The sequence below is a fragment of the Acanthopagrus latus genome, chromosome 2 (genome assembly GCF_904848185.1).
Source record: "Acanthopagrus latus isolate v.2019 chromosome 2, fAcaLat1.1, whole genome shotgun sequence".
NCBI classification, from domain to species: Eukaryota; Metazoa; Chordata; class Actinopteri; order Spariformes; family Sparidae; genus Acanthopagrus; species Acanthopagrus latus.
In genome coordinates, this window is record NC_051040.1 from 6,072,551 (window position 1) to 6,100,535 (window position 27,985).

The window sequence follows — 27,985 nt, forward strand, 5'->3', positions numbered from 1 at the left end:
ACCTGGAAGAGACGCACTAACTAACCTTGAAATATGGCCTAATGCCCCTCTGGATTTTAGCCATCCGACAACTTTTCAGTCTCTGATCAGTGGGGAAGCGGTGAAATGGAAACAATTTGTCACGTTCATGTGACCTGCAGCCTGGAGCCCAGCGGTATCTCAGAGGAAAATGGTCGCTGTATGAATACTGCAATTAAAACAGATTTGCTCTGGCGTTATTGTTACTGGTGTAAGCTTCAGTGGCAGCTCTTTAGACAATGCCTTGTGTTTTTTGAACTGCACTCTCATGCATAACAACTTATTATAGAAAGTTTTCTATTTTTACTAAAACAAAAGAAGAGCTTTGTTTCATTTTCCTACGTAAGAACGGGAAATACAGAACAGAATAATGATGCATTTAAAGGTATGAATCCACACCAAATCTCACTTATTTTGTTATTGTGATTTAATACTTAAATACAAAGTGCAACATAGACATTAATGTATCATCACTGACCACAATAATTTAACCAGTTAAGCTACAGATGGAGTTCTGGAGGAGGACAAATAAATAAATAAATAAATAAATACATATATGAAATGCACAAGAGATGTCAAACAGAAATAATGCACATTATTAAGACATGCTTTCATATAACTTACCCAGAGCATGAATTTCTGAAATACTGAATCTTTACAAGAGAAGTCCTGTAAACAATCAACTGAAGTGCCAGCATCCACCTCATACACCGACCTGCTCCGACACTGGATGTAAACTGTAAACAAAACTTCTAATTCTAGTGTCGAACAAACATTCAGTAAATGAGCACAAGGTCGTGTCCACGGGACACAGAGGCAATCAGAGTACCTGATGGAGGGAAAGATTGAAATACACATCATCAACTAATGCAACTCACCCACAACCAAATCCCTGTTTGAGCTAATTGTATGTGTCTGGGGGTGCTGATTATTATATCACAGCATTATTATAATAAAGCAATATTTCTTCAATCTACTTTCATATATGTGTTGACTGCACTATGCTCTTTAAAATAGTTCAACATATTCTGTACATCCAACTCATTTTTATAGAAAAGGCTATCTTACAGAACACAGTTGAGCTGATTGGTGAAGTAAACATGAGCAAAGTATAATCATGATTAAAAACAAAAAAAACAGTATCATTAATTGAGAAAAACAAAGCTATGGCAGTTGCTTCCCTTCTATTACTCATAATTCTCCTCAAGACCTGAGATTATTCTCTACACTGAGAAATGAGGTAACAGCTTGCAGGTTTTTTTTATGATTCTCTTTTCTTTCAAATTCAAAACAAAGGATTTTTACTGAGAGTCAATTGATGTTGAATGTTTAGAAGCCATATTCTTTTTTTTTGTTTTTGTCCATGAGGGTTTCTGATGTTTAATAAATCAGAAGACACATAAAACAATCAGAACGTTTGAGTCAGCTGCAAGAGTGATGATAAGGTTCACTTAAAGAAAGTATGTAAAACTGTGCGTCTGCAACAGAAGGAACAGAAACTGGATTTTAAATGCATTCAGGTCAAACCATGTTGACGAGAACGGCGACGTCTGCACCATTTATGTCAGATTCTGCAGCACTGAACTCCAGACATGTGACCGCTACAGTACACGATGAACTGCTGTGTTGAAAGATTTGCTCTTTGGTGGTTTCTACAGATCCTGCACTTTCGTATGGAGGGACATTTTTTTGTTTTCGTGATCCGACTGAAGGTAAGGGGCAACGTCTCACATAATAAAATGCGAAGTTAGTCTGAAACGTATAATACAGTGATCTGTTTCTTGGTTTCATTTGACTTAATCCTGCTCTGTTTCTATTAGAAAAGAGAGGTGACGTGTGTTTCCCCTTCCAGACCTTCCTCATCAGAAAAAAAACACCATACAGGATGACTGTGAAAGCAGCTTATTACCACCCATGGTTACATCTCTTGTGATAGGCAGCAACCTCTAGTGGCCATAGTAAATAATACAGCAGCAACGGCGGTGGTCAGGTCAAGTAATATGAAGAGAATTGTCCACAAAGGGAGGAGGACTGGATGGAGGGTTGGGGTAAAGTTTTAAACTTTCTACCGTACTTATTTTAACCCAAACCACAATGTTTTCCTAAACCTGACTGAGCAGTTTTCTTGCCTAAACCTGACCAAACTACGAGTGTACAACAGAGGCCCGGTACGCCTCCTGATGGTACGCTGTCACGGTGCTGTTGTTTAACGGTGATATTTGTCGTTTTCGGAGTCACTGGCAGTCGACATTTTCATTAGTTTAGGTATGAGGACGTGTTGCCCCTTCACCCCTCTGCTCCGCATCGTCACACTGTAATCCTAAAACTAAAATGCATATAACTGGAAGACAGAACATGCTTTAAAGAGAGCAATACATGTACATTTTTTTTTTACAAATTATAATCAGTATCATAGTTACACTGTGTTGGCAGTTTGATGGATTTATGAATTATGTTGTTGTCATCTTACATTTCAGGTCAAGGCTGAGATCTAAAGACGGATGGATCGGTTGAGGTTGGATGGCTAAGCAGTCATTCATACACTCCTGATGTATGAAATCTTTCAGCATGAAAAGGTAAACATGCCCCGGAGAAGAATCCACACAGTAGCTGACTGTTAGGTAGGTTTGTGACTGTACTCAAAGTATCGCCTGTGCCTTGACAAACGTTGCTGGTGGGAGAAAAATGGACGGCAAAGGCGCTTCTTGTGTTCGTTGTGTTGTACTTGATGTTTGCCATGTCTTGTACGTCCATCATCCTGAGCGCTGGATGAGAAGGTGGTGATGGAGGCAAAATCTTGGGAATGAGGCACCATGACTCTGATCCTGCTCTCTAGAGTCCGCAACGCCCACGTCTTTAATCTGCAGCGCGTCTTTCAGGTGGAATAGAAGAAAAGGAGGGCAGAGAATTTCCCTTTTGAACGATACGGGCCTCATCATTAATACAATTCTTTAGGTCAGAGATGAAAAATTCCTGGGGTTGGACTTTGGAAATGCGTCACATCTCCTAAGTAACAAACGTATATGTGTCTCTACACATGGTAAAATCTGACTCCTTTTCACTGAGAGGAACATTCAACCAAGAGTCTAAAAAAACAAACAAACTCAGGGCTTCCGATGCCAAATGAAACAAAGATACAACAGCTTCTGCTGACAGTGTCATTGATGGTACGAGTGTGGGCGAGCAGGGGAGCCCGGTCCAGAGGTGGGTCGATGGATGGGTGAGGAGGTGGGAGTCATACGAGGGCTCAGCTCGCCTGTCTGAAGACGCCACAGCAGCTCCTCGTTAGTGCGACTCAGCCGCTTCTTCTCGTTGCTCTCCTTCTCCACGTTCACTTGCAGGTTGGCGTTCTCCGCTGAGAGTTGCCTGAGACAGAAAAATCACAATTAACATGTGCTGCATTTCTTAAGTTTTTTTAAATTGCTAATTGTCAGTGATCAACTTCTCCGACCTTGACACAGCCACGTTCTTGTCTATTCTTTCCTTCAGGTCCTCGTTCTGCTGCTGCAACACCTGCACTCTCTCCTCCAGGTACACATTCTTTTCAGCCTGCTCAAAAACACAGGAGAAACAGTGCACAACTTTAAATTCTTCAAATGGTGTACGACAGCACATTACAGGTCAAAACAGGCGATATGTGAACTGATATTAGTCTCTAAACGAGATGTTCCGCTGATAAACTGAACAGGTCCCTCTTTGGGCATTTGATGTCATCATTAGCTTACCCTGGTCGTTAGCACAATTTCTGTGTTTGAGTTTAATATTTTTAACATCACAACAGCTTGAATCAAGCAGCGGTTTTCCGCAGCTGCTGAACTAAAGCAGAAATTTGAAGCCTACTATTTTCTCCAGTTCCGAGATCTTCAGGTCCTGTTGATGAATCTGCTGATTCTTCATCTCCAGAACTTCTTTCAGACTCTTCAGGTCCTCCTCGATGTGTTTATACGGTGCCAAAGCATCCTGGTGACAGCAGACAACAACATCAACAACACTTTTTAGTTGTATCCAGCTACCGTCACCAAAGCAGTCAGATGTGTCCTGTACTATCATGCAGCAGTTACCACTATCTGCTCATCCGTGCTCCTGCGCAGAGCTTCCTCGAAGCGCTTGGCTCGGTCTCTGAGGCTGCGATTCTGAAACGTCAGCGTGTCTACCTGATCCTGGTGACCACACACACATGAACCTGTTAATCACTGTCACTACCTACTAAATATGTCATACACTGTATCTGTTAAAAAAAAGAGAAGCGTTTACCTGCAGTGACAGTCTGATCTTTTCAAACTCTTCTTCCAGAGACTTTGTCTGCTGTTCATGGGCCATCTTCAGATCTGACACATAATAACATATTATTATTATTTCTCTTGACCTGCAGCAGAGTGTGTCAGTCAAAGACAGCAACACTGGCCAATGCTTACTCTTCACAGTCCTGGCATGCTCCTCCTGCAGAGTAGCCAGTGTGTCATTGTGAGCCATCTCTATCTCCATCAAGGAAGTCTCATGTTCGTCACGTATCTCCTCGATCTGGGGCCGAGATTCAAACAAGTAATGATCACAGAGATAACTTAATACTGTCCACAGTCACACATACACCAGCATGGATTGTTGCACTTGGTAAGGGCAGCTGCAGAACGTATCAAAAGTAAAAATTAAACGCAGAACCAGTCTTCATCCGGACACACACTTACCTGCTCCTGCTGTTCTAATCGCAGCTCCTCCAGCTCGCCTCTTTGTTGGGCCTGCAGGCTCTCGGTCTCGGCCCTGTGCTGCTCCTTCAGCCGCTCCTCCAGCGCTCCCAGCTCCCTCTGATGCTGAGCCCGCAAACCCTGCAGCTCAGCCTCGAAACGCCGCTCCAGTTCCTGCTTCTCCTTCTGCAGTTGCTCCCAGTGTGCAACACTGAAAGCTGGAACACAACGAAACGAAATGCTTCAGCTGGTTTCTCGAGGTCATGTGCTAACTACCGGAGAAGCAAACGTATTACTGTACTGTGAAGTCTGGATGTTAATTTGTTTTGATAAAGAAGCTTCAGGAACAAGAGCAGGATGAGCACCATCACATCCTGTAATAAAGAACCTATACTGGCCAGCTTACCTATTTCCAGGATGCATGACGATAAGGTAATCTATCTATTTGTGGCTGTAAGATTAATAACTATAGATGTGTCTGATTAATTTGAAAAATCTCGAGGTTTATGGTGTTCGATCTTTGACCAGTCTGTCCTCGGCAGAGTGGGTTCACTCCGTCCCCTGTGGGTTTATACTGTATAATACATGATGTGCAGTAAGCGGTGCGTGACTCACAGCCTTCTCTCCTCCCTGTGGTTCCATATCTGTCACACTGTATCCTACTTACCCACTTCATCCCTGATTCTGGCGAGCTCCAGGGACAGTTCCCTCTCCTTCACAATGGCACTCTCACTCTGAAATGCAAACACATGGAGCAGTGAACACCTCAGGGCTACACCAATGGATCTGAAATGCCTGCAGTGTAGTAACCCTGAGGTACAACTGACACACACACACACACACACACACACACACACACAGGACCGGGTGTTTGTAATAGTTTGTCCACCCAGTGTATGAGGGAAGCAGTCTTCTGGCTTCAAACCCAGCAGGACCTGTTCAGTGACACTGCTCGTCACTGAGCCACCGGGCTTCACTTCAGAGGAACCAGAGAAACACAAAGAGGAGGAAAGGACTGTTTAACCTGAAAAGTTGGCAGGTACACTTGCATTAAAGCATTGCTCACAACAAGGATGTCCCTACAGCATGTCTGTCTCAAGTGCAGCTTCAAGTGTAGCATCGCCAAACCTGATCTTTGATTATGGGTGTGTTTATACCTCGTACACCTCATAACAGCTCTGTTAGAACATGTTCAGCCAGATTGTTAGCCCTTTTTAGGTTGTTTATTTTGCAGGTCAGCCTGTTTAACATACACCCACCCATTAGAGCAACGTCAAAGTATTTACTTTTGAATATTTACAATGTTTCTGTTCATTATTAGCTTTTCTGCAGCACCACAGTTCAACATCAGCGTGTCCTCTGGTTCACAATGGATCACGACAGATAAAGTTTTTACAATAAATGCCTCACCTAAAAAAAACCCTACAAACTTTGTTGGAAATGAAAAACTAATCGTGTACAACATCTGCACTGGCCCTGGGGACCCCTCACGATGTGACACCCTCAGATCAGGTTTTACTCACAAACACCAGACAGTCAAATGAGTATCGATCTCAGCTCTGAACACGCGGTAAGACAGCGACACACACTGTTACTGCAGATAAATCAGAGATCACACAGCAGTGCTCACGAGAAACAAAGAAAGAGAGAGAGAGACAGAGAGCAGTGGGTGAAATATGTATGAGGTAGTATATAGTGTAGTGTGTTCGGCAGTGATGATGTCAGCCTCTGAGAGGTGGAACACACAGTCATCAGGGAGAGAGAGACTGCTGTGACCTCATGACGGATGAGGGATGCTCAGAGGCTACATTTCTTACTCCTCAGCTCCACCTCTGCTCCGGCTCATCATCTCCCCCCGTGCGGCCCAGACGCCCCCCACTTGAGTCGGACCTCCAGGGAGTTATGTGACATGCATTCTAATTCTCCCATCGGATATCACCAAGGCAACATCCTCACAGCTGCAACTGATTGTTTCCCTTATTGATGATGCTGCTGATTATCTTTGCGATTCTTTGGCCAGTTTTCACCTCTGTAATAAAGTAGTTAAAAAAAAATGCTGTTCACTATAAACTGTCCAGGGTTTGAATGTATCAAACAGTCCACAACCTGCTGATATTCTGCTTGCAGTGATATAAAACAGAGAAAAGACACAGATGCTCAAATGTTTTGCACTTCTCCTTGATACTTCGCAGACGAATGAGGACTCTCATTCTCCAGGAGAGACCACGAGTTAATTAACCTCTACAAAGTCTGCATCTGTGTAATCAGCCCAGTTTCAGAGGGACCATAAAACCCTTCCAGTGAGCAGCTGCGCCTCTTTGTTTGGACTTTTTCGGTCCTGAAGCAATTCCAGACCCCAATAAACATACAGGCTGCTACAACTTGATTTCTATAAGAGAAACCAAACATGTGATGTCTTGTGGGTGAGAAATTCAGCAGCATCAAGAGAATAAACATCCTATGTTAAACTTCTCCTTGCATGTAATCACCCAGAAACTACACATGCAGACACACTGTAATTACAGCAAACATGTGTAAGCATACAGCACAGCAGCTTTAGCATGTTATGTAATGTCCCTGCGAACTCTTAGAGAACACAAAGAGGGACAGTGCGACAGAGAAACCTGCTTTGACTCAGCACAATCATGCACAGCTTTAGACTCTCTCCACCAGCACTGTCTCTAGGAAACAAGTGAATATAATGCCCCCCCCCCCCAGACACACACATGCGCACAACCACACATATATAAAGAAATCCTCGGTGCTGAAACAAGGTTGCCGCCCGCAGAAGATGCTGCCTTTACCGTTCGGTCCAGACAGCGCAGAGGGAGGAAATGGAGCCCACAGCAGCAATGGCCCATACCAGGCTCGCAGACGGCAGCATCCCTGAGCCGAGTGGGGAGGCAGCAGTGACAGATGCGAGTGCAAGAAGGATACAGAGAGAGAGAGAGAGAAAGGCAGAGGGGGAGGGAAGCAGGCGATGGAAGGAGAGGGGAGGAGAGATGGGGATGGGAAAAACCGAAGCCTCACCTCGTTTCCTGGTTTGCGACCGGCGTTTAGCCCTTCTGGAACAAAGACTGCCTGCCCAGCTCTGTGCCTGCCCTCCCCTTAAACCCCCAGCAACACGCCCTGTATCACATTCACACGCATGGCAGGGAGCGATTCACACACACCCAGATACAGACACACATACACACACGTCTGTCTTTTGCATCTTCGAGAAAAAATAAAAAGAGTGGAGCGAGAGATGACGGGGGAGGGAGATGATCAATAAGTGGCCAATTATCTGCTCTGTTACTCAGCTCAGGAAAAATAGCTGCATGCAGGAATTTCACTGACAGTGCAAACACATTAATAGAAAATAACTTCCTCTATCTAGTTCTGAGTGAAGCAATGACCTCCAAATTACAGCTCTATGTCTCTCCTTCATACATTAAACCATCAAAAAGCTCATCAGCCATCCAGAGCAAGCACATGTATGAGCAGTAACGAGCAGAGCTAGATTACTAGATAACGACAGCCTCAGCTATCAGCACGTAGAAAATTCAGAATCATATCTTCGCCAGTATCAGGAAAGACAGTAGTTTGGATCTGGAAATCAATCTCACTGCATTTTGTTCATGATCACATTCAAAAAATCTAATTCAAGAATAATTTTTTTCAAATAACATATCCCCTCCAAAGTTTGCAGATACATCTCAGATGCACGTATTTCCAAAGACCTCGGTGGGTACTCTGCCAGCGTCTGACAATCACTCTCACTAAAAGCACAGCGAGGACCAGGCGGGCAGCTCTAATCTCATTAATCATCTCCCACTGTTGAGCAGAACCCGTGGGTGGGGCCGGGAAATGGATGAAACGCAAGCAGAGGACCAGGAAAGGGCGAGAGACGAATGCTTAATCCAGGTTTGAGAAGCAGAACACAGTCAGTCACAGTGTGCAGACAAGTCTGTACCATCAGGAGCTGTATGATGCCGACTCTGAAACCGTTTCAGTCATTATCTTACACAACGGGAGAATACTCGTGAGACATCTCAAACCACAGATTTGAAATGCATTTGAAAATCTGTTCATCCAGCGAGGGAACCAACATGAAATGCCACACATCTCTACGCTAATGCTAATAAAAGCTGCGGTGGAAAAAAAACCTTTGAGAATCCCCACCAACAGGTTCACTGACGGATCCCTGCTGCATAGTCAAGAAACCACAACAGAGGAGACTTTTCTTCTGCTTTGTGAACAAAGTCATGCCGACAACAGAAGCCAGGTGCTGCAGGTGTCATCTGAGCGATTGGACTCGTCACACTTTGTAGTTGCATTCTGAAGTCTGCAACAGCTCCGCCTTTGTATTTTCAAGCAGCAGGTTTGTGTTTGTCAGCGTGGAGGATGGCTGCCAAATGTATCATAGGAAGATTAACCATTATAGGGCGGAACCCAGTTTCCATGAAACAAAACCACCTTGTAAATCTTTCTCCAAAACATTCCTTTATGTTTTTGCATGTACGCCCCAATGTAAGCAATCCACTCTGTCTGTTTGTTTCAGTGTGGCATTAAAAAACAACTGGCGGAGATTTGAAACGTGAACATTTGTCACGATAAAGGGTTAATTTACTCCATTAAGTTACGTTATCGTTACACAATAATGCAGCTGCAAGCAAACTCAGTTCCCTGCTGAGCATCAAACTTAATAATGCAAGAAAAGCTCCAATTCATGACATCTGTCCAATAACTTATCTGATTATTTTTACAGTTACAGCCGAGGGCTAGTTTGAGATTGTTTTCTGAGAAGTGATCCTATGAATGCAAAATCCCAAATCTCTGACGTCAGAGCTGAACCTCCATAAACGCTCAGGGACGTGACACCACCTTGTTTTACAATTAAAGTTGACAGCATTTGGATTTTTAAGTTTTGCTTTTAGCAAGACATATTTATCTGCAGCAGAAAATTTTCGAACTACAGTTTAGAGTGTGTAGCATTAGAACATGCAACCACAGTGTGTTTGACATAAAAGTACAAAACATTTTGTGATTCCAGCTTCTAATTTTTAATGTTTTGCTGCTTTTCTTCGTCTTTTACGATTGTAAGCTGAATATATTTGTGGTTTTAGACCAGTTATACAACTAAGGTTCTGGGAAATACCTGTTGTGAAACATTGTGACTTTTCACTGTGTTTCTTTTTTTTTAAAAAAACATTGTACGTGACGCCTTAAGTGAAAGAAAGACCAAGGTCGCCTCACTTCGTGGTCCCAGATCTCTGCTGCTGCCTACCTTTTGACAGAAGTGCTGGGTGGTGATGCCGAAGACGTCCAGGCACAGCGAGGCCTTCTTTAACTGGGCCTGAAGGCTCTCCAGCTGCAGGGCCTGCTGCTCACAACGTTCTCTCAGCTGCTGGATCAGAGCCCGGTCCAGCTCCTGGGCCCTTTCAGTCCGAACCGCCCCAGGACCTCCTGTCGCTGCTGCTGTCCTCCCACGGACTACAGAAACAGACAGCAGGGGAATGCACAAAATGTGCAGATTAATGTTTTACTCACTGTGTACAATGTGTATGTAAGTAAAGAATCAAACACAAACATAACCAACAGGAAGATAATTATCAACACATCTGACAAAAGTGATTTATCAAGGAAAAGACTAATTATTAGCTGCTTCCAGCTTCTTATAATTCTCTTTTTTGTGTTTAATATCCCTTTAAATGAACTATTTTTGTGTTTTGGATTAGAACTGTACTCTGTGTTCTTCTGGGCTTGAAAAAACAACAGTTGGTCATTAGCTGGTCTGAAATAGAAATACCAAAAAGCTGATTTATGCTGCAGATAATATTAGCAGACGTGCGCACACACACACACACACACACACACACACACACACACACACACACACACACACACACACACACACACACACACACACACACACACACCTTGATACCATCACATTGAGCAGATATGAGTGTGTGTGGTTTCTGAGAAGTGGACAAAGTGCTGACTTGCTGTGGAAATCTGACCCAGCAGGACTGTTACCAAAGAAGCCATCCCAGCATTACAGCCACTGTGGCTTGTTGCTATGACAACAGCAGGCAGTGAGCGAGAGAGAGAGAGAGAGAGAGAGAGAGAGAGAGAGAGAGAGAGAGAGACTGTACATCTTAAAGAGACAGTCGAGGCTGAAGGACGAGAGTGCTGCTTTCTCTGTGTGCACCTCTTTGGAACAAGCCGCACACACACAATATCACACTTGTACTGTATGTGCATACAGTGCAAGTGTGTATGTGTAGACACACACACACACACACACACACACACACACACACACACACACACACACACACACACACACACACACACCCCCCCCCACACACACACAGGACTCACCAGGGGACTGTGGTTTGGGTGAAACCACTGCAAATCTTTTAGGAGACGACTTTGGTGGCAGCACAGCTTCCACGTCTCTCTGCATCTCCCTCCTCGAGGCTGCAGGGAAAGAAAACAAAGCTTCATATGTTTTATAACTTACAACTTTACTTTACAGACTAAATATAGAGTTTATAAATGACTACCTATTTATTATTATCATCATTATTTATTCATCATCAAGTATGATTAATCATTGATAAACCACGGTTAATTTATGTAATGGTGATCTTGATGTCATTTGCTACAAATGCTGCTTACACAGTAATGCACCAGTGATGATAATCCAGTTATACGTAAGAGATAACCTTTTCTGTATAATGAGTTATTTTGCTGACGATACTTCTACACTTTTAGGCATCATTTTTTTTAGCTTTGGCAGCAGGAGCTCAGTCAGCTCCTTACTGTCCTGTGAGAGAGTTTTTACCTATTTGTGCAATAAAAACAGTGTAAAAAAATAAAAATTAATGTCCCAAAAAGGTATTAATTATTGTGTTATCGTAAAAAAAAAAAGAAAAAAAAAAAGTTTTGCTTCTGGAAAAATCTACTGAAATAACCTGGAGTGAGAAAGCATATGAATGAAGCACAGTGTGGTTCAGTGGCCACCAGCTGGAGCTGCTGCCTCATTTGCTCACACAGGTTGTGTTGCAGGGAGCTGAGTCGGCTCCTGTCTGAAACAGAAATACACTCAGTGACCACTGGATGGTGTCGATACTCCACTGTCACTGCAAAGATGCCAACACAGGCCACAAGGTGCACGACTACCAACAAAGACGCCTACATCAGCAGAGAGGGAGTAGCGTGCAGGACTGTATCAGCGCTGTGATGCAACGCTGAGCAACAGTTCAGATTCACTGCAGCAGGAGTTTTCTAGGCTTATTATTTTTCATTCTGTTTTTCCTCTTTCCTCAAATGTTTTCTTAGACCCCCCACAGGGACTCTGAGATGAACAGCGGACGCCTATTGCCTGTCAACAGGGATATAATCAGTCAAACAGCTGCAGAATCACAGTTTTGTGCAGACTTTAGTTGCATCACTAAAAAAGAAAAAAAAAATTGGTAAATGAATCCTGTTTTCTTTTAATGAGTTATTTCACTGTGAAACACTGATGGCCATAACAATGTATTTTCCCCAAGAGGAATTTATAAAGTACTTGTACTAGGATTTTACAAAAGTGAAACAAAGCAACAACAAATGTTATATTCAAATGAAAGAACATGCAGATGGCCTTCAAAGGGGCTACAGTATGTTTGTCCCTGTTGTTTGAACACAGTGAACATTGAACACGCTGGTGAGGAAGGTGAGCTGTCGGCTGAGCCATTTAAACACACAGTAAATTCCCCACAGGCCTGAGGGCCTCATTATGTAAATGAACTGCCTGAAGCAGGTCAGGGAACTAACATCCATAAACTCTTTCATTCCTGCCTGGTTAGCGGTGTTAGGGTCCGTCTATTTTTGGAAAATGTAGCAAAATGAAATTAGTCTTAAACAGAATACAGATCCATTCACACACCAGCAAACCAGCATCTGTTAACACCCCGTCATCGAGAAGAATTAACTTTCTGTATCTTTCTGACAGTTAATAAAGAATGAATACTAATGTGTGAATGTGTCTTCATGAGCTGTTTGAGTGCTGACAGCTATTTCACCCCCACATCCCGCCTCCGTCTAACATCCCTGCCAGCACACGCTCACACATCCAATCTCAAGGGTCATAGGATCACCAGAGTGACCTTGAATTTGCGACATCACTACACAGACGTGTGCAGAAAAGCTGAGCACCAAGAAGCCTGTTTCTACGGAACGTACCGAGAGGGGAGCTGCGCTGCGGCGGCACGCTGCGGCGCTGCAGGCTGGGGGCGTTGGGGGGCTGAGACCGGCTCTGAGGATGGGAGGCTTCGGTGGGGGGCGGTGTCGCTTTGTGGAGAGGTGTGTCATCGCTGCCGCTGCTGGGATCTGCAGAGGAGGAGAGGACGTCAGAGAACAGAAAAAACACAGGCAGTGATTGTGTCAAAGTGTTGAAATGAGGTTACCGTTCACAGGTAGGTTAGAAACAGACTTACATACATTCACACTTCTTCCCTCCTTTTCCAACATTTAATTAATATTACCTGTTTCTTATGCATTATTCGTTTGTTGTTGTTTTTTTGGAAACACAGATTTTAATCAATCTGGCAATCAATCTACACACTTTCACAATTAAACCACAGTATTATAAAATGTCCCACATCAATGCTTCATGCTTTATATTTTCCTGGCTTTGATCCTATAACTGCTGCTGGACAGTGTGCAGCAGAGATGCACTCATCCACTTTTATTCAGTTCTGATTCCAATACCTGACTTTGGATATCTGCCGATACCCATAGTCATACCTTTCTGCCTAATGCATGCTGGCAGACGCTCCAGGCCCCTGTGAGTCTGAACAGGAAGGTGTGAGTGGGTTCAACACTGGCATCTGCTTTCAATCACTCCACGTTTTTACATTATTGTCTGTAAGTCGAGTGAGAACGGTGTAGTAATGTTCAGCACCTCTCAGCTTGTACTGCGTATTGAGACATATTGGACAATGAACTCCAAAGACATTTAATCCTTCTAATCTAAACAGTATTCATTATAAAAATAAATACGCAACTTTGTATAAAATGCTCTTGATATTGCATTTTTCATACTGGGTCTTGCTTGTACTGATCAAAGCCATGTGGGAAAATTATAGCTTTAATTAGTCAATGTATTACCCTTTTAATAATTCATAGGCTACAGTTATGGTGCCCGCAGTGGTTAAATACATTACTGTAAGTGTGGTTAGATCTGAAATTACCTGACTGACGTTTAGTTGGAAAACAGTAAACGGATCACGGGATCCCTCATTAGTCAGTGAGAAGCACTATGTTGTATTTCTTTTGTGTTTTTAGGATCAAGTACCAGCAGATCTCTGTCTTTCCATGGAGAGTATCTTTTCCTCTGAACTGGAGAAATTTACAGAGGGAAGCAGAATCCTGCAAACACCTTAATTATTCATAACAGCTGTTGTTGTGCCTCTAGCTTTCTGTGGATGTGAAAGGCTTTGATTCATAGACAAACTCATCGAGAAGCCCACCAGAAAAACATCACCAGGAACAAACGGAAGGAGGATCCTCGCGGTTGTTACACGTCGTCATTGATGTTTTGTTTTATATAATTCTATACAAACTCTGCACCATCTCTGGATTCCTGCACTATGTACAGAACTCAGCATTTAGGTTTACTTTGCCAGGGCAAGTGAAGCTCCAATAACTATCATGAAATATTCAGCTCCTCAGTCAATAACAGTGCTGACACATGCTGCACCTTCAGGTAACTCAGTACCCTCAAAGAGGCAGGAAAGACAGATCTGCAGCCTTGAATTGATTATTCTGAATAAGTCAGCGGATCGCTCATGAGCCCCAAATCAAAGCTGTTAGACAAGCTGCTGTAGTAGAATACACAAAAAAAGTGTCGATATCATAACAGATTCAGATTAGAAAGTCGTCGAGCGTGCCCGGGACCTGTGTGAAACCTCCGGCGGGATCACAGTAACTCTCCTCACCTGGGAGAGTCAGCAGATGCTTATTTTCCCAAAGGCATCTTGCTGAAATGGAGGCCGCTGAGCCAGGAAGCAGATTGTCTGAAGGAGACGGCTGGAGGCTGACTCACACTGCTAAATGTTTGTTTGGAGCCCGGGTGTACAGTAAGAATCCATCCCCTGCTGTATCAGCGTGAGGCCAGAAGGACTGCACTTCTCTGGTGACTGATTCATGAGCAGTGAGAACACACTGAATACAAGCACTGTGCTGCTTATCTGTCTGAGATCATATCTGCTACTCCTCAATAATTCCTCTTTATCTAAAACTGGCTTTTCTCATTAAGCTGTCTGACCAGTGGGATGCAAATACTGGAGCTACACACATCCAGACAGGTAAGATCTGAATAACATGAATTATTGTCATTTCTTTGACAGAAATACACAGGTGATACAAGATAAAAGTGCAGTCGGACACCAGCGTGAAGTCTGTTATGTTTTACATTTTTTTGGGGGGGATCACAGAGTAACTCATTACGATACTTTCATGAACAGAACTGGGTGTCGTCACTGATTTCCTGTATCGATTCCATTTCGATTCACAAGGTTTCAGTTCAATTTGAGTCCTAATATGATTCAACTCAATTTAGCATCACTTCTCATTGGGATGATTCAGCTATAAATACCTTTTCTTGGATGTGAAATAGATTAAGAACTAACACGTGAATTATAGGTCTACAAGGAATCCTCTAACCTTGTGCATTATTAAAAATATTGAAATTTAAATTAGGAAATGAGAAATTAATCAAAGATTGTTGTGATTTCAGCATCCCATTATTAAACATGCTTATGTCAAGGAACACATTCTTTTTTATAAAAAAAGGCTAAAAATGTTTCCACTTTCAACAATTTTTGTTAAAGAGTAAAAATTGACCAGAAAAGGGCAAAAAGCAGAAAGTGTGTTTCACAAAATTTGACAACTTAGATGAAAAAAAAAGCACAATAAAGTCTGAGCTTAGCTCCAAGTGCCATCAATTCAGTGTGAAATTACCATAAACTGGAAGAAGGCCAAACTGCCTGAAATCAGAACAGTTCTGGAGTTAAAGTCTTTAATAGGATACAACTGTGGCTCACTCAAAACATTTCAATCAGTGATCCAGACTCTCTGTAATTTACCCCGATGAGTTTTTTTTCTACTTCACTGCAAGTTAGTTGAGGAACTTTCAGTGGCACCAGAGCGACTCATGACATTGTGACCCTGGTGAGTCAACTCGTCAGAGGAAACAAATATTGGTATTTGGTGTATTCTTAAGAGGAAGCGATACTATACATTCTGAAATCCCTCCAGATACATTCTAGGCATAAAGAAGTGTTTAACTTGACTGAGACGAAGCTTATGAAGCCATCTGTTTAAGCTCTTTGTTTCATCTCACAGGTTTTGATCAGATCTTCTCTTGAGAAGACAAACTTGAAAGACAGCTTGGCCCCACAGTCACCAGAGGGTTGTAGAGACTCTCCTGTCAAAAACTGGTGATATTTACTTCCTGCGAGACGCGACGGGGAGGCGACTGATCCACAGGAACAGAGGGCTTAATATTCATGACATGCCACAGAGATTTGTGCCGCTTCAACTGCGGTGAAGGCTCACTTGGAGCTGGTGCCCAGAGCACAAAGTTGGATTATGAAGTATATCGTAACCAGCAGATACACCGTAAAACAGGGATCGAGCAGCATTTACACAGCTTGTTTTGTCTGAACATCGACAGACAGAATTACAGATATGTGGAGGATCGGGAAACAATAAATGTTTGACATTTCTGCTGGATAAACAACTTAAATGATTAATTTACTTAATATACATTGACTTCTCCATTAAAATAGCCTAGAGTATTTCAACAAAAGTAAAAACTAAAATCCGCCAAGTACAACACCATGAGCTCAGAACAGGCTCTGATGATCCAACTGAACAGACGAATCCGATATGTCACCAGCGTTCATTATTGAATCCTCTGCTCTGAGAGCATGTCCTCACTCCCGGCCACAGCGCTTTGCTGGAGTGAACGCTGCTGCGTCCGAGGCATACGGTGGCATACTAATAGAGCGGTGCTGTCTGAGCCAACCGCCTGGAGGGAAGCACTGATATGCAAGCTGCCAGTTCTGTATAATGCTCTCTGTGCTACTCCCAAGTGCCTTACTATCTGGTAGACACCCATCTATTCCCTTCAGCACAAACAGAGTTACGTTTTCTTTCAAGTTGCAGAAAGGAATCGAACAGCAGCTCCACAGAGAAGCTAACAAAGACTACAACAGAGGACAGATGACACCACACTTACATGACGGCAGGTCACCATCTTGACCTGTGCTTGTTTTCTGAGGAAGAAGTACAAAATAGCCCAGTAACGTGTACACTGGAGCCTTTTAAGAGAAACACCGAGGAGGAAGGAGAGGAAGACCATTATCTGTCTCGACTGTGGTGAAGGTCAGAGGAGATCCACAGAGGCTGGTCGGAGGTGTCGGGGTGAAGACAGGTCCACAGATCATCCTGTCTCGCTGCACCCTGACTCTTTCTTTTCGTCACACGCTGCAGCCACCGGCACCACTTCTCCATTTCAGAGATTTGAAATGGGGAAGACGAGACTGCTGCTGACATAAGAAGCAGTGACTGTGGTTGGTGCACAGCTTGCGTGAGACAACAGCTGCTTTCCATTTACTTTTTTTCCCAGAGCAGCCTGCCTGCACCAGCAGCTTAAGGAAGCGTCTGAATCCAGCAGGTCGGATAAAGAGGGTAAAAGTGGTGAGCAGGGAAAGGCAGGAGTCAGCCGTCTGAGGCTGGAGCAAATGTGGTGATGGCATTAACCCATCATCAGCACATCCAGTACAGATACACAGAGAAACTCATTAATAGTTTGATTAATAGTTTCAGTCATATTTCAAAAGAAATGTCAAACACTTGCTGGTTCCAGCATGTTCTTCATTTATCAAAATAAACGAGGAGTCTTCGGGTTTTGGTAATGAGCATTTTTCCTCATTTCTTGACATTTTTTAGACTTCAGTGGGGGTTCTGTGGCGCCGAGGGGGTCCCCAGAGATATTCATAAAAGTTTAAATGTGTCAGTTATCTGTATTTTTATCCCCAGTGTACCGCACTGAATTATCGGGCAAGAAAAACTGACATACCACCCAGAGGGGGCAGGCTAACATGGCCAACTTGTTTATACATGGACTTACAGGCCACCGTACATGTTATTGTAGCTCCAGTTAAATATGCAATATAATAATATGCAGGTCGAAGTTGTAGACTAAACAATTAAGCAGGACTCGGTGCAGCTGTTTGAGGTTTAATCCTTGAGAATCGTGAGACAAACAGGAAGGAAGAAGATCACTTTACTGTACTCCTCAGCATTTTTCAGACAATAGCTGGTTTGCGTCAGCACTACGAGTAGATAAATATGCAGTGGCTCCACTCTGTTCCGGAACATATACTGTACAGTTTAACCTGCTTTGATTCAGCAAATGCTTCCTCCCGTTATAAAAAATGACGTCTCTACTGACAACTACTCAGCTCCTTCTGACACATTTCTTAATCTCTCTTCCACACATAGATAATCAGCTTGAATTTTACCAGCACTGATTCCTCTGACTGAAGGCTTCAGGAAGTTTATGAGAGGTGGTGTCGGGCTGGGTACCAGGACCTGATCTAGATAAAATGCTGCAGTGAGCAGGCTGAGGAGAGGCAGCAGAGGGAGGAGAGGGACTTGAAGATTTCTTCATCAAAGCCCTTGTGCTGCAGCAGCTTTCAGCGCCTACTTGTGAAAAATGAACGAAAATTGAAAGGAAGTGAGTGGCTGTTACTATAGTAACTGAGGATAGCAGGGGCAGCAGCAACTACCGGTGAACAATAAGGAGATGCAGATATAATAAAACATGAATGTGGAACATCATTTTTAATCAGACAGCACTTCCTGATGTCTGGAACTGTCTGTACTAACTTAAGGTTAAGCAGTAACTTACGCTGAGAAGCTCGGCAGGGATCACTCTGACCACTTTCGTTCGACTGGTTGCTGGACACAGACGAGACGCTGGAGCTCCGGACAAAGCCGAAGGTGGCCAGACGGGCAGCTGGCAGGGCGGAGAAGCCCGGAGGACGGAGACCAGACTGGCCTGGTTTGAGCAGGAGGCTCTTGGGGGTGGTCTCTGGACCTCTGTCTCCTGATCTCTTTTGCTCTCCTGGAGATAGATATGTATAAGATAAATATGCAATATTATTGAAGCAGCAGGTGAATCTAAAAAAAAAAAAAAAAACTGCGACGTTACAGAGAATGGGGGGGCATATACAGGAAATGTGCTATTGATCACGACTACTGTCCTTCTGGGATCTGCAGGAAAAACAGACTCACATGTCTTCAGCAGCTTTAAGGCGACACACGTAGATGTAAACACACAACAACCTCCAATCAGTGAGGAAGCTGCACATAAATAAGACATCCCCATTTGCGGAAGCTGACTAGATTGAAACTTGTAATGTGAGCAAGTAGAAATATGCAGCGCGGGTTGGTAAGATATGAGGGTTACATTGCTATGAAATGTTTTGCACTTCAAAGACTTGAGGTGCCAAAAGCCGAGCCTCATCCATAAGCATGACTGCGAGGAGAAAAAAGTGTGGTAAATCATTCAGCAAGAAGACGACGATAAGTTCTCTGCAGCTCGACAACAAGCGGACGGGATGTTGCACAGAATAGCAAAGTGTGCAGAGAAGTGAGAAAACTCTCACAAAGTTATTTTCCCACAGTGGTCTTAATGTTTACAACATGAGCACCATAGATTATTTTCCTCTTCTTGTGAACAAATTATACAAGACGTATGCTGATGCCACATGAGCATGAACTCCACTTTGGACTGACTATGCAGATCACCGTCTCACCTGCAGAGTCCTGGTAGCCTTGTGTGGACGCTCCGGCTGCCTGGGTGGAATGGCTCGGGGTCGTGGTCGACCTCTGACCTGTCTGCTGAACTCTTGTCTTGGCGGCAGGCTGCCTGGTGACCGCCCCTAATCCCAGCTGAGGCCTCAGAGCTCTGGGTGAGCGATAGACACCGGCTCCTTCTTGGTTAACATGCTGCTGAGGGACATTACAACACAGTCAGTCACTGTCATCACATTAAGGACTTCAACTGACAGGCAATAAGGTGGGCATTGATATAATAAAGGTGCCATACATGTATAAAAAATGCATCTTGTTTGCATGATAAAAAAGTTTTGAGATGTTTAAAGAGGTACTGATTCTGAAGAAATTCAAAAATCATTCCAATTAGATTACATTTTTCTAATTTGATAGATTACACTTCGAATTTCCCAAACATCGGCAGGCGATTTGCCTTCAGTAACTGATTACATTTCAAATTAATCTGACCCAGCCCTGCCACCATGTTGGGGTGGGTTACGCTTCGCACAATAATGACATGAAGTCGTGTCGTGTGAGTTTGTCAGATCCATTCCTCACCTCTTGCAGATATTTCTCAGGCGCATCCTCGTGAAAACTGTCCGACTTCCCGCTCAGTCTCTGGAGGACGGAGCTGCTCGGAGGTTTCACCCCGGTCACAGCCATGCCTGGAGAATAGTACCCCGTCTTCTGCATCTCCTGCCGGTACTTGTCATACAGCAGGTTGGAGGAACAAAGCACCGCTGTGGATTTAGGCTGAGGACCGACCTTTTGGTCTTTTTGAGCTTGCGGGCTGGAGTAAGAGGACAGTCTTTGCGGGACTGTAGACGCCTCATATGGGGCATCTGCTGATTGTGGTTTTGCTTGAGGATTCTTTCGGACGTAGGTGATGATTTTCGGTCGGACATTTTTAGGCTTCTGTGGAGGAGAAGACCTCCTGGGTTCAGGCTCTTTCTGCTGAGACATGACTGGTTTGGGGATACCGCTGCTCAAACTTGTTTTACCCGGAGGTTTGACTGTTTGACTTAGACCTCTCTGAGGGGAGTCGCTGCGCTCCAGGCTCAGAGCCCTCATGCCCTGGACTTTGGCTGGGGAACCAGGCGGACGTCTCTTGGGGGACGAGGAGGTAGTTTTAGGGGAAGAAGGTCGGCTCGGGCTCCCCCATGGCTTCCTTCTCTCCAGACTGGAAGAGCTGGTGGTGACAGTGTTCTCAAAGGAGCCCTGCTTTTTTAAGCTGTTATCAAAGGAGAGCTGCTTCTTGAAGGAATTCTCAAATGACGGCTGCTTCTTAAAACTCCTGTCGAAGGAATTTTGTTTTCTCAGTGAGTTATCAAATGATCCTTGTTTCTTTATGGCTTTGGATTCTATCGATGATTGAGTCGCCTTTATACCTGTTTTGTGTGGGCTGTAGTTCACATCAGGAGCCTCGTCGGCTTGTGTGCTTTTATCCATTTTAGTGTTGCTTTCTTCGTGTGCTTTTTTTGCAGTGTGTAAACGCTTGTGCTCGGTGCTTCTCCCTCGATCACAATCGCCCTCTGAAATGGTGATCCCCGCTTTATTTCTCTGGTTATTGTTCTTCCTGCACTCATCAGTGACAACGCCATTGCTCACTTCTGACCGAACTGTTGAATTCAAATTCATGTCCACATCTTTCAGTGTTTTTGTGCTTTTGCAGGGGTGGTCATCTCTTCTAGAGGCCATGGTTGTTTCTGTGGCGGTGTTACACGTCTGTGAAATGAGTGTCAGGTCCTCTGAGATGGTTGAGGCGATGTGCCAGGAGTCTGTCGTCTGGGTCCGCCCGGCAGTGTCCATAGCGGTGTCCATGCTTGAAATGGTGGACAGACAGGTCACAAAGACATCAGCTTCAGAGCTTAACTCGGTTCTGGAGGCCTCTCTGCTCTCAGAGACATGAGAGGCACTGCATTCCTGCTCACTGGCACAATGCAGAACAGACCGTCTTTCTTCTCTGCTCTTATTATCTGTGTCCCGTTCTGCTGTGGCTTTGCTGCACGATGAAGGCTGCTCATGAAGGTCCTTCCGGTCTGCAAGCCCGACAAAGTCCTCTCCGTCGTCCACCAGGTAGGCCTCCAGCTCCTGGCACTCCAGCATCTCAAACTCAGCCAGCTCGGGGTCGTCACACTGGGAGTCTGTACCCCAGATGATGACTTTGTCCTGCTCCGTCTGCTCAGTGGTCACCGCCGACAGAGTGCCAGTATCACCCGTCCCCCTACCATCCTCTGGCCGGATCTCATTGGCGTTGGCGTCCCCGTCAGCCAGCAATCCGGCCTGCTGGTTGTTATTCCTCAGCTCCCCCTCGCCGAAGGGCTCTCCTCGATCACACATTTTGGAAACAGCTCTGACTTGACAGCGCCCTGAAGAGCACTTTAACGATCACTCATCCATGGCATCAATCAGGAAAAAGTCAGTCTACCCATCAAAGAGTCTTAGTGGCACAGCAGGGGGCCTAGCACTGATTTTCACATTTTCATTCCAGTGAGGCAATAATCAGAGTGTTGGGTATCATGTCTAATTTGGTCCTCATGACATCTGGTGTCCTTATCTGCATAGAAACAAAACATAATGAATTAGAAGATCAACAAAATCACAAACCAAACATTGAACAGTTTTCAACTCTTCTCAACATCAAAACAAAGAACACTTCAGGACGTCCATCTGTTCCACTGTATCACTAAGATTTTCTCCTCTATGGGCTCCCTTCTTTTTCCTTTTAAATTCATATAATATACATGGATGTGTATTTCCTGCATTATGCACATTTCTATGCCTCATTTCATGTTATTTCATTGTTTCCTTAATTTCTACTAGTCACCTGTTATTTTATAATCTGGGTCATGTGATGTTGTACAGGTGAGGCCACATCATGAGAGCTCGTTTGTTGAAGCCCTGCTGAGGACTTAGTGATGTAATCATGTCGGCTTTCTTAACAATCTGCTAAAAAAAAAAATTGATTGAAGTGATTTAACCACTATAATAAAAATGTTAAATAGACTTTAAATCCCTTAAATTTCCTTCATCTTTTGACACACACTTATATCTTAAGTGCTTGCAATTCCTTCATGTTTTTGAAGTACCACTTTGAGTTGAAAAGGCTTTTTTTCCAGGCATGAAACATGCAGTGATGCAGTTTCTGAAGCCAGAATGAACTGTTAAAGTGGCAGGATTGTTAGCAGCGCCTCATCACCTGACCTTCATCTTCTCAGTTGTGCCATACTCATCCAAAAGACAAGCTTCTGAAGCTCATTTAAAAAAGGATATTCCATTAGGAATAAGCGTTGTACCAGTCTGAAGTGTATTTTAAACAACTGAATTCTAAACTCAACTAGTACAGTAATGTACTCAATGGAGTATATTGATGCTGGGAAGAACATAACACATGCTCCCAGAATATGTCTCTGTCTAATCTATTTTCAGAAGCCATCCAGGAACGTATGATAACAAACAAGCAAACCGAAAACTAGGACAAACCTTTCTAATGGTTACATATTTACCAAAAACTATGTTCCTCGCTGACTGAAAGCTTAGGCTTCTATGACCATCACTTATCAGAGAGGAGAAAAGACTGCAAACAACAGACTGAAAGAAAGAAAGAAAGAAAGAAAGAAAGAAAGAAAGAAAGAAAGAAAGAAAGAAAGAAAGAAAGAAAGAAAGAAAGAAAGACATTCCACTTACAGTCCACAAATCTCTCATTAAAACTGCTGCACCAAGGAAGGCCTTATTATATTGCGGCAACACTGAACTAGCATCTTCAGGGAAATGGATGAGCATGACCATTTGAATTAAGTGTCCTAGAAAAGTCTTCTCTGAGCCCACAGCTAAGAGGAGCTTCTTTTAGCTCTAACAAGCCAAAATATATGTGGATGATACTGTCATCTGGGCAGTATACTGTCTCTACCTGTGTCTGTGACGGGCGTAGACAGAACCAGTGTGACAGAATCAAATAAGATTTATCAGCCTGGCATGTGTACATACACTGAGAATTTGACTTACAGTGTTCTCAGAAACAAACAGACACTGGGAACAAGGACATCAACAAACAAAGAATGAACAGTGGTATGGGACGGTACAGTGGTGCTGTCTCTACCTGTGTCTGCGTCTGGCATAGATGTAACCAGTGTAACACTGAAGATGTTACGATGCACCTCGAGGGACGGCCTGCTTTGTGAATGTTTCACACTGACGCAGTGAGTAGTCTCTCAGGACACAAGCGCCTTCACAAAAACAATTTGATTTTCATGTTGCTGGCAACTGTAATTTTCTGCATGCACTTACATTTTCATTTCAGTTCACTGCTGGTAAACTACTGTCTATACATGAAACGTTACCGATCCCTGGACATTATCAGTAATGTAACAGCACTTTGCTGGTTGTGGCAGAACGACAGCATGCTGTGCAAACAGGTGGCGGTTAGGTCAGTTTGCTCCTGCTTTAGCTATGAATGGGTTCACATTTAGAGTGTAAAAACACACGTGACAGGCCGCCTCTGAGCTCTCCCTGTGTATTTGCATTTTATATAGTCATCTGAAGACATGTCAGAACCTCTGGAAACTGCAAATTAGCTGTTAGCCCCAAATCAAGTGATCTCTGCTCATTGTAGGTCATGGGGAACAAAACTCAACTGACTCCAAGAGGGGAACGAATGTGTCAGGAGCATGTGGGACTGACTCGCCCTGCTGAGATCATTACAGGGGAACTTATCAAGCTTCAGACTGTCAAACTGAAAGCAAGGATTTTGTGCACATACCTGCTCGTTACTGATTAAAAGACCTGTATTATATAATTCTAATATAACCGAGCGATCATGAGCAGTCAGCAGACGGGTTCATTCTGATACTGAATGGGAAGAAACCAGTGCTTCTGTTTCCTTCATGTCCTCATGTCTGTCGTTGACCTACTTCCTGAGTGGACTCCTGTACAGTACAGAGAGCTTTAACAGCTCCTCAGATCTGAGGCAGATATTCCTTCGTACAAAAGCACCTGCACATTAAGTTCCCCCCTCTCTGCAGGTTTGCTAGTTTGTCAAATTATTCTGGTCACATAAATTAACCTCCATGTGGAACAAAAAAACTACACAGTATTTTTTTGTTGTTTCTTCCAAAGAAGAACGTTGATTTTCTTCTCTCCTATTCACTTCAAGTGGCCAAACAGAGGGAAATAAAATACATTTCACTTGTGGTATGCAGCGCTATCTTTCGAAAGTAAATTAAAAAAAAACAGTTTTAAAGAGCTTGAGGGAACAGAAGAGCTAATTCTCTCTTTGTCCTTGTTAGATTCATCAGCCCATTAGTGTAAAACCTGACTGACTGCTGCTCCACCTCGTCTCCGAGCTTCACATTTACGCTCTAAATTCACTTACACAGCAGAAAACATCATCTCATTTCCCTTCTTATGAAAATCATACTGTGCTGTTGTGTGTTAATAGATTTTACTGCATTTTTAGAACAAAGATGAGAAACACTGCTGGCCGCAAAACATACGAACTACATTATGTTTTCCTCCTTCTGTAATTCTGGAAACAGACTTAAAAAGAGAAAAGAGGGTCCAAAGACAGAATAGTTTGTTTGTGGTACAGACTCACACATACTACACTAAATGCTGTCTCAGCACCCACAGTGCAGAGCAGAAACCAATGAATCAGATTCCCTCACACCTGCTTCTCCCTTGCCAACCTATCAGGACTCTCATGGTGCTGAATGGTTACTGTTCAGACACAGAAACAACCGATGATTAGAAATTCTGTCATGTAGCATGTTACCTGAGGAGTAAGACCAGATGACAGAGTGGATAAATTAAGACTTTTATCGGGACAGAAACAGCAATCTGGTAACAGGATTGTTTCTGCCGCAGCCATGATTGCTTCTCCGTCCTTTAAATTGATTTATAACTACAAATCAATGTGGTGCAGGCCAGCGTACAGTAACAGCAGCACTGTACAATATATGAAAGTCATTAAAAAAGGGGTCACATGATGGATATGGCTCACTGGGTCTCCAGCGTTTGTACTTAAAAATATCAATAAACAGCTGCACTTCTGGCACCACTTCAATCTAAATAAACAGACAAATGAGAAAAAAAAACCCAAACTGATGCAAACATGCAGCTTAAGGGTGCAATATGTAAGAACCGACTCAAATTATCAAGAAGAAACATAATTTCTCCCTGTTGTCCGAAGTGCCTGTGCTCACACTGTAAACACTAACTCTGGTAGTTCAGCTAGCTGCACAGCTAACCAAGCTAACAGTAGCTATAGTAATGAATGTATAAACAGAATACAGTTAGCAGCAGTTAGCAGTCACTCTGGTGATGTGCTGCCTTCTGTTTGTTGGGAGCATAATTCATGCTGAACAAGTTTTCCCAACTGCACCTTTAACAAATCCCAGAGGCGCCAGAAAAAAAAGAAAAAAAAACCTTTATCGCTTTCAGAAGCCCAAAAATGATGACCCCTTCATCTTTTTCACCCCACCTGCCCTACTCTGATGAGTTAAACTCACAATGTCCTTTCCGTGGATGTAATAATTTTCTGCATCACAGTGTCCCCGGCTGGACGAAATAGAAAAGCATTATGGATTTAATTAAACATTTTAATTTATTTCATCCTCTCTGGGGAGCTGAGCGTCACAGTGCAGGCCAGAAACAGCTCGACGCTGCCGACTGAAAAAGTGCAGTGTAGGTGCCCTGAGGTGATGTTCCACACTTCCTTTAGCTTTACCTCCTCGTTCACCGTTTCCACCCACACTGCACATAATGATTTACTGTTATGCGAGCTGTCATCCCGACACTTCTATCCCTTTGTTCAATTTACGTCCCAAGCTTGTTTTCCTCTGCTGCTTTTCCTGCTGCTGCAACAGCTGATAATGTTCCTGCCGCGACACCATCATGGCGACGGGGAGATTGAGGAAATCATTCTGAACGCTCGCCCTGACAACATGCTTCCCTGAGCATGTTCCCCCATCCCCCCATTTGTTCAGCGTCTCACCCCGCCACCTGCCTCCTGATATGCAGCATGATGGCGGGACCTTCATCAGGGGGCCTCACATGAAATATGTGCATCCTTGCGCGAGTGCTTGAGTCTGTGTGTTCAAACAACATCATTTTTTTGTCAGTGAAGTAGGAGCTCCTCCAGGTCACACATCTGAAGCAGAGCACAGATTGAGGCGTTTACTTGCACACCGAGCTTCACTTGATGCTTAAACTGGAATCCTCATGAAATATTGAGGATGAATGAAAATGGAGGCATCGGTCTCACTCTGTATTTAATGCCTCAGTGGCCCTGGCTTCTTTGTGTAACCGACCGAAGCTCACAGAAGATCTTTGTTGTCGTAACTTAAGCAAATGAGAACAGTAGTAAAGGTGTGTGCCTCTATAGGTGAAGGCACAGCAGGTGCAGAAGCAACATCTGTGCTGGAAAAACATTAATGTGACATGAAAATATGGACATTTTACACACATGTGCACTAATAGTACATTTCCTTTCCTTTCATGTTTAATTAGTGAAATCAGTCAGATATCACAGATTGATAATTAAGGCCTCAATGGCCTTCCATAAATCTCTGTCACATCTCACATAATGTAACCAAATCAAAACTGTGGACACCCTGATGGCAGAAACCTGTCTCTCCATTATTACTGATGTTCATGCATTCAGGTCGTGTTCCTCATTTTAGGCCCACGGTGTCTAAAAATGAAGTGTAACTACACACACATTCCATAAACAGGAAGGAAAGAGGAAATTCTGCTGCTGCTTTTAGAAAAGACAGCAAGACACAAATAAGAGATAAAAGCTGAAAAGACATAATCCAGGGTCTGATCCCCCTACACACACACACACACACACACACACACACACACACACACACACACACACACACTGAGGTGAGTCCACCTACTGTCAGGTTACCTTTTATAAACCCCACAATGCAACAGCTCTATTAGGATTTGCTACACTGGACATAACGAGCCGCTGGCCTGAGAACAACATCGTTAACAGAAACACCTCCAGCTCCAGGCTCATCCGCAGTCCCTCCAGCAGATGCAGCAGTGTCAATAAATCCAATCAGCACCGCCGCTGATCCCAGACTGAGACTGAGAGGGACAGAAAACAGTCCCCGACCCCAGCTGAGAGACACACCGCTCCTTACCGTTTCAGTTTCAGGTGCGATCCGCCGGAAGAGGAGTTCCACGGTGAAGAGGAGAAGAGGAGGAGGCAGGAGGAGGTGAAGCATCCAGGCTGAGCCGTGATGAGGAGTATACAGTCTGCAGCATCGCTGGAAAACAGGGAGGAGGAGAGAAGAGAAGGAGAGGAGAGAGCAGAGGAGACTGACGCCCCTGTCCACACGGGCTCAGGTCGCCCCCTGCAGGACAAACCATGCATTTATTCTCTCTGC

The 27,985-nt window shown here is 43.8% G+C and overlaps 1 protein-coding gene across 3 annotated transcripts; it reads right to left on the reverse strand.

The window, feature by feature from the left end:
• Nucleotides 1-429: 429 nt before the first annotated feature.
• Nucleotides 430-27,970, reverse strand: mtus2b (microtubule associated tumor suppressor candidate 2b). Of its 3 annotated transcripts, none has more exons than XM_037072355.1 (15): nt 27,740-27,970; nt 20,145-22,143; nt 19,568-19,760; nt 18,658-18,873; nt 12,918-13,064; nt 11,070-11,168; nt 9,970-10,175; nt 5,368-5,434; nt 4,704-4,918; nt 4,434-4,539; nt 4,273-4,346; nt 4,080-4,178; nt 3,859-3,978; nt 3,470-3,570; nt 430-3,384 (listed from the first exon to the last, which is right to left on the reverse strand). In XM_037072355.1, the coding sequence occupies exons 2-15, from the start codon at nt 21,924-21,926 to the stop codon at nt 3,177-3,179; spliced, it is 3,633 nt and encodes a 1,210-aa protein (XP_036928250.1). In that variant the 5' UTR covers nt 21,927-22,143; nt 27,740-27,970; the 3' UTR covers nt 430-3,176. The 3 variants fall into 3 exon arrangements, with proteins under 3 accessions (XP_036928250.1, XP_036928241.1, XP_036928233.1); XM_037072346.1 differs by having other exon boundaries at nt 3,470-3,567; nt 19,568-19,763; XM_037072338.1 differs by having other exon boundaries at nt 19,568-19,763.
• Between the last annotated feature and the right edge of the window lie 15 nt (nt 27,971-27,985).

Excerpts from the sequence above, each read along its gene's own strand:
- mtus2b (XM_037072338.1), bottom strand. The coding sequence starts at position 21,926 with ATGTGTGATCGAGGAGAGCCCTTCGGCGAGGGGGAGCTGAGGAATAAC. Across the intron at positions 11,169-12,917 it reads GCAGCGCAGCTCCCCTCTCG|CCTCGAGGAGGGAGATGCAG; the intron begins GTACGTTCCGTA and ends CTTTCCCTGCAG. Across the intron at positions 4,179-4,272 it reads AGATCAGACTGTCACTGCAG|GATCAGGTAGACACGCTGAC; the intron begins GTAAACGCTTCT and ends TGTGGTCACCAG.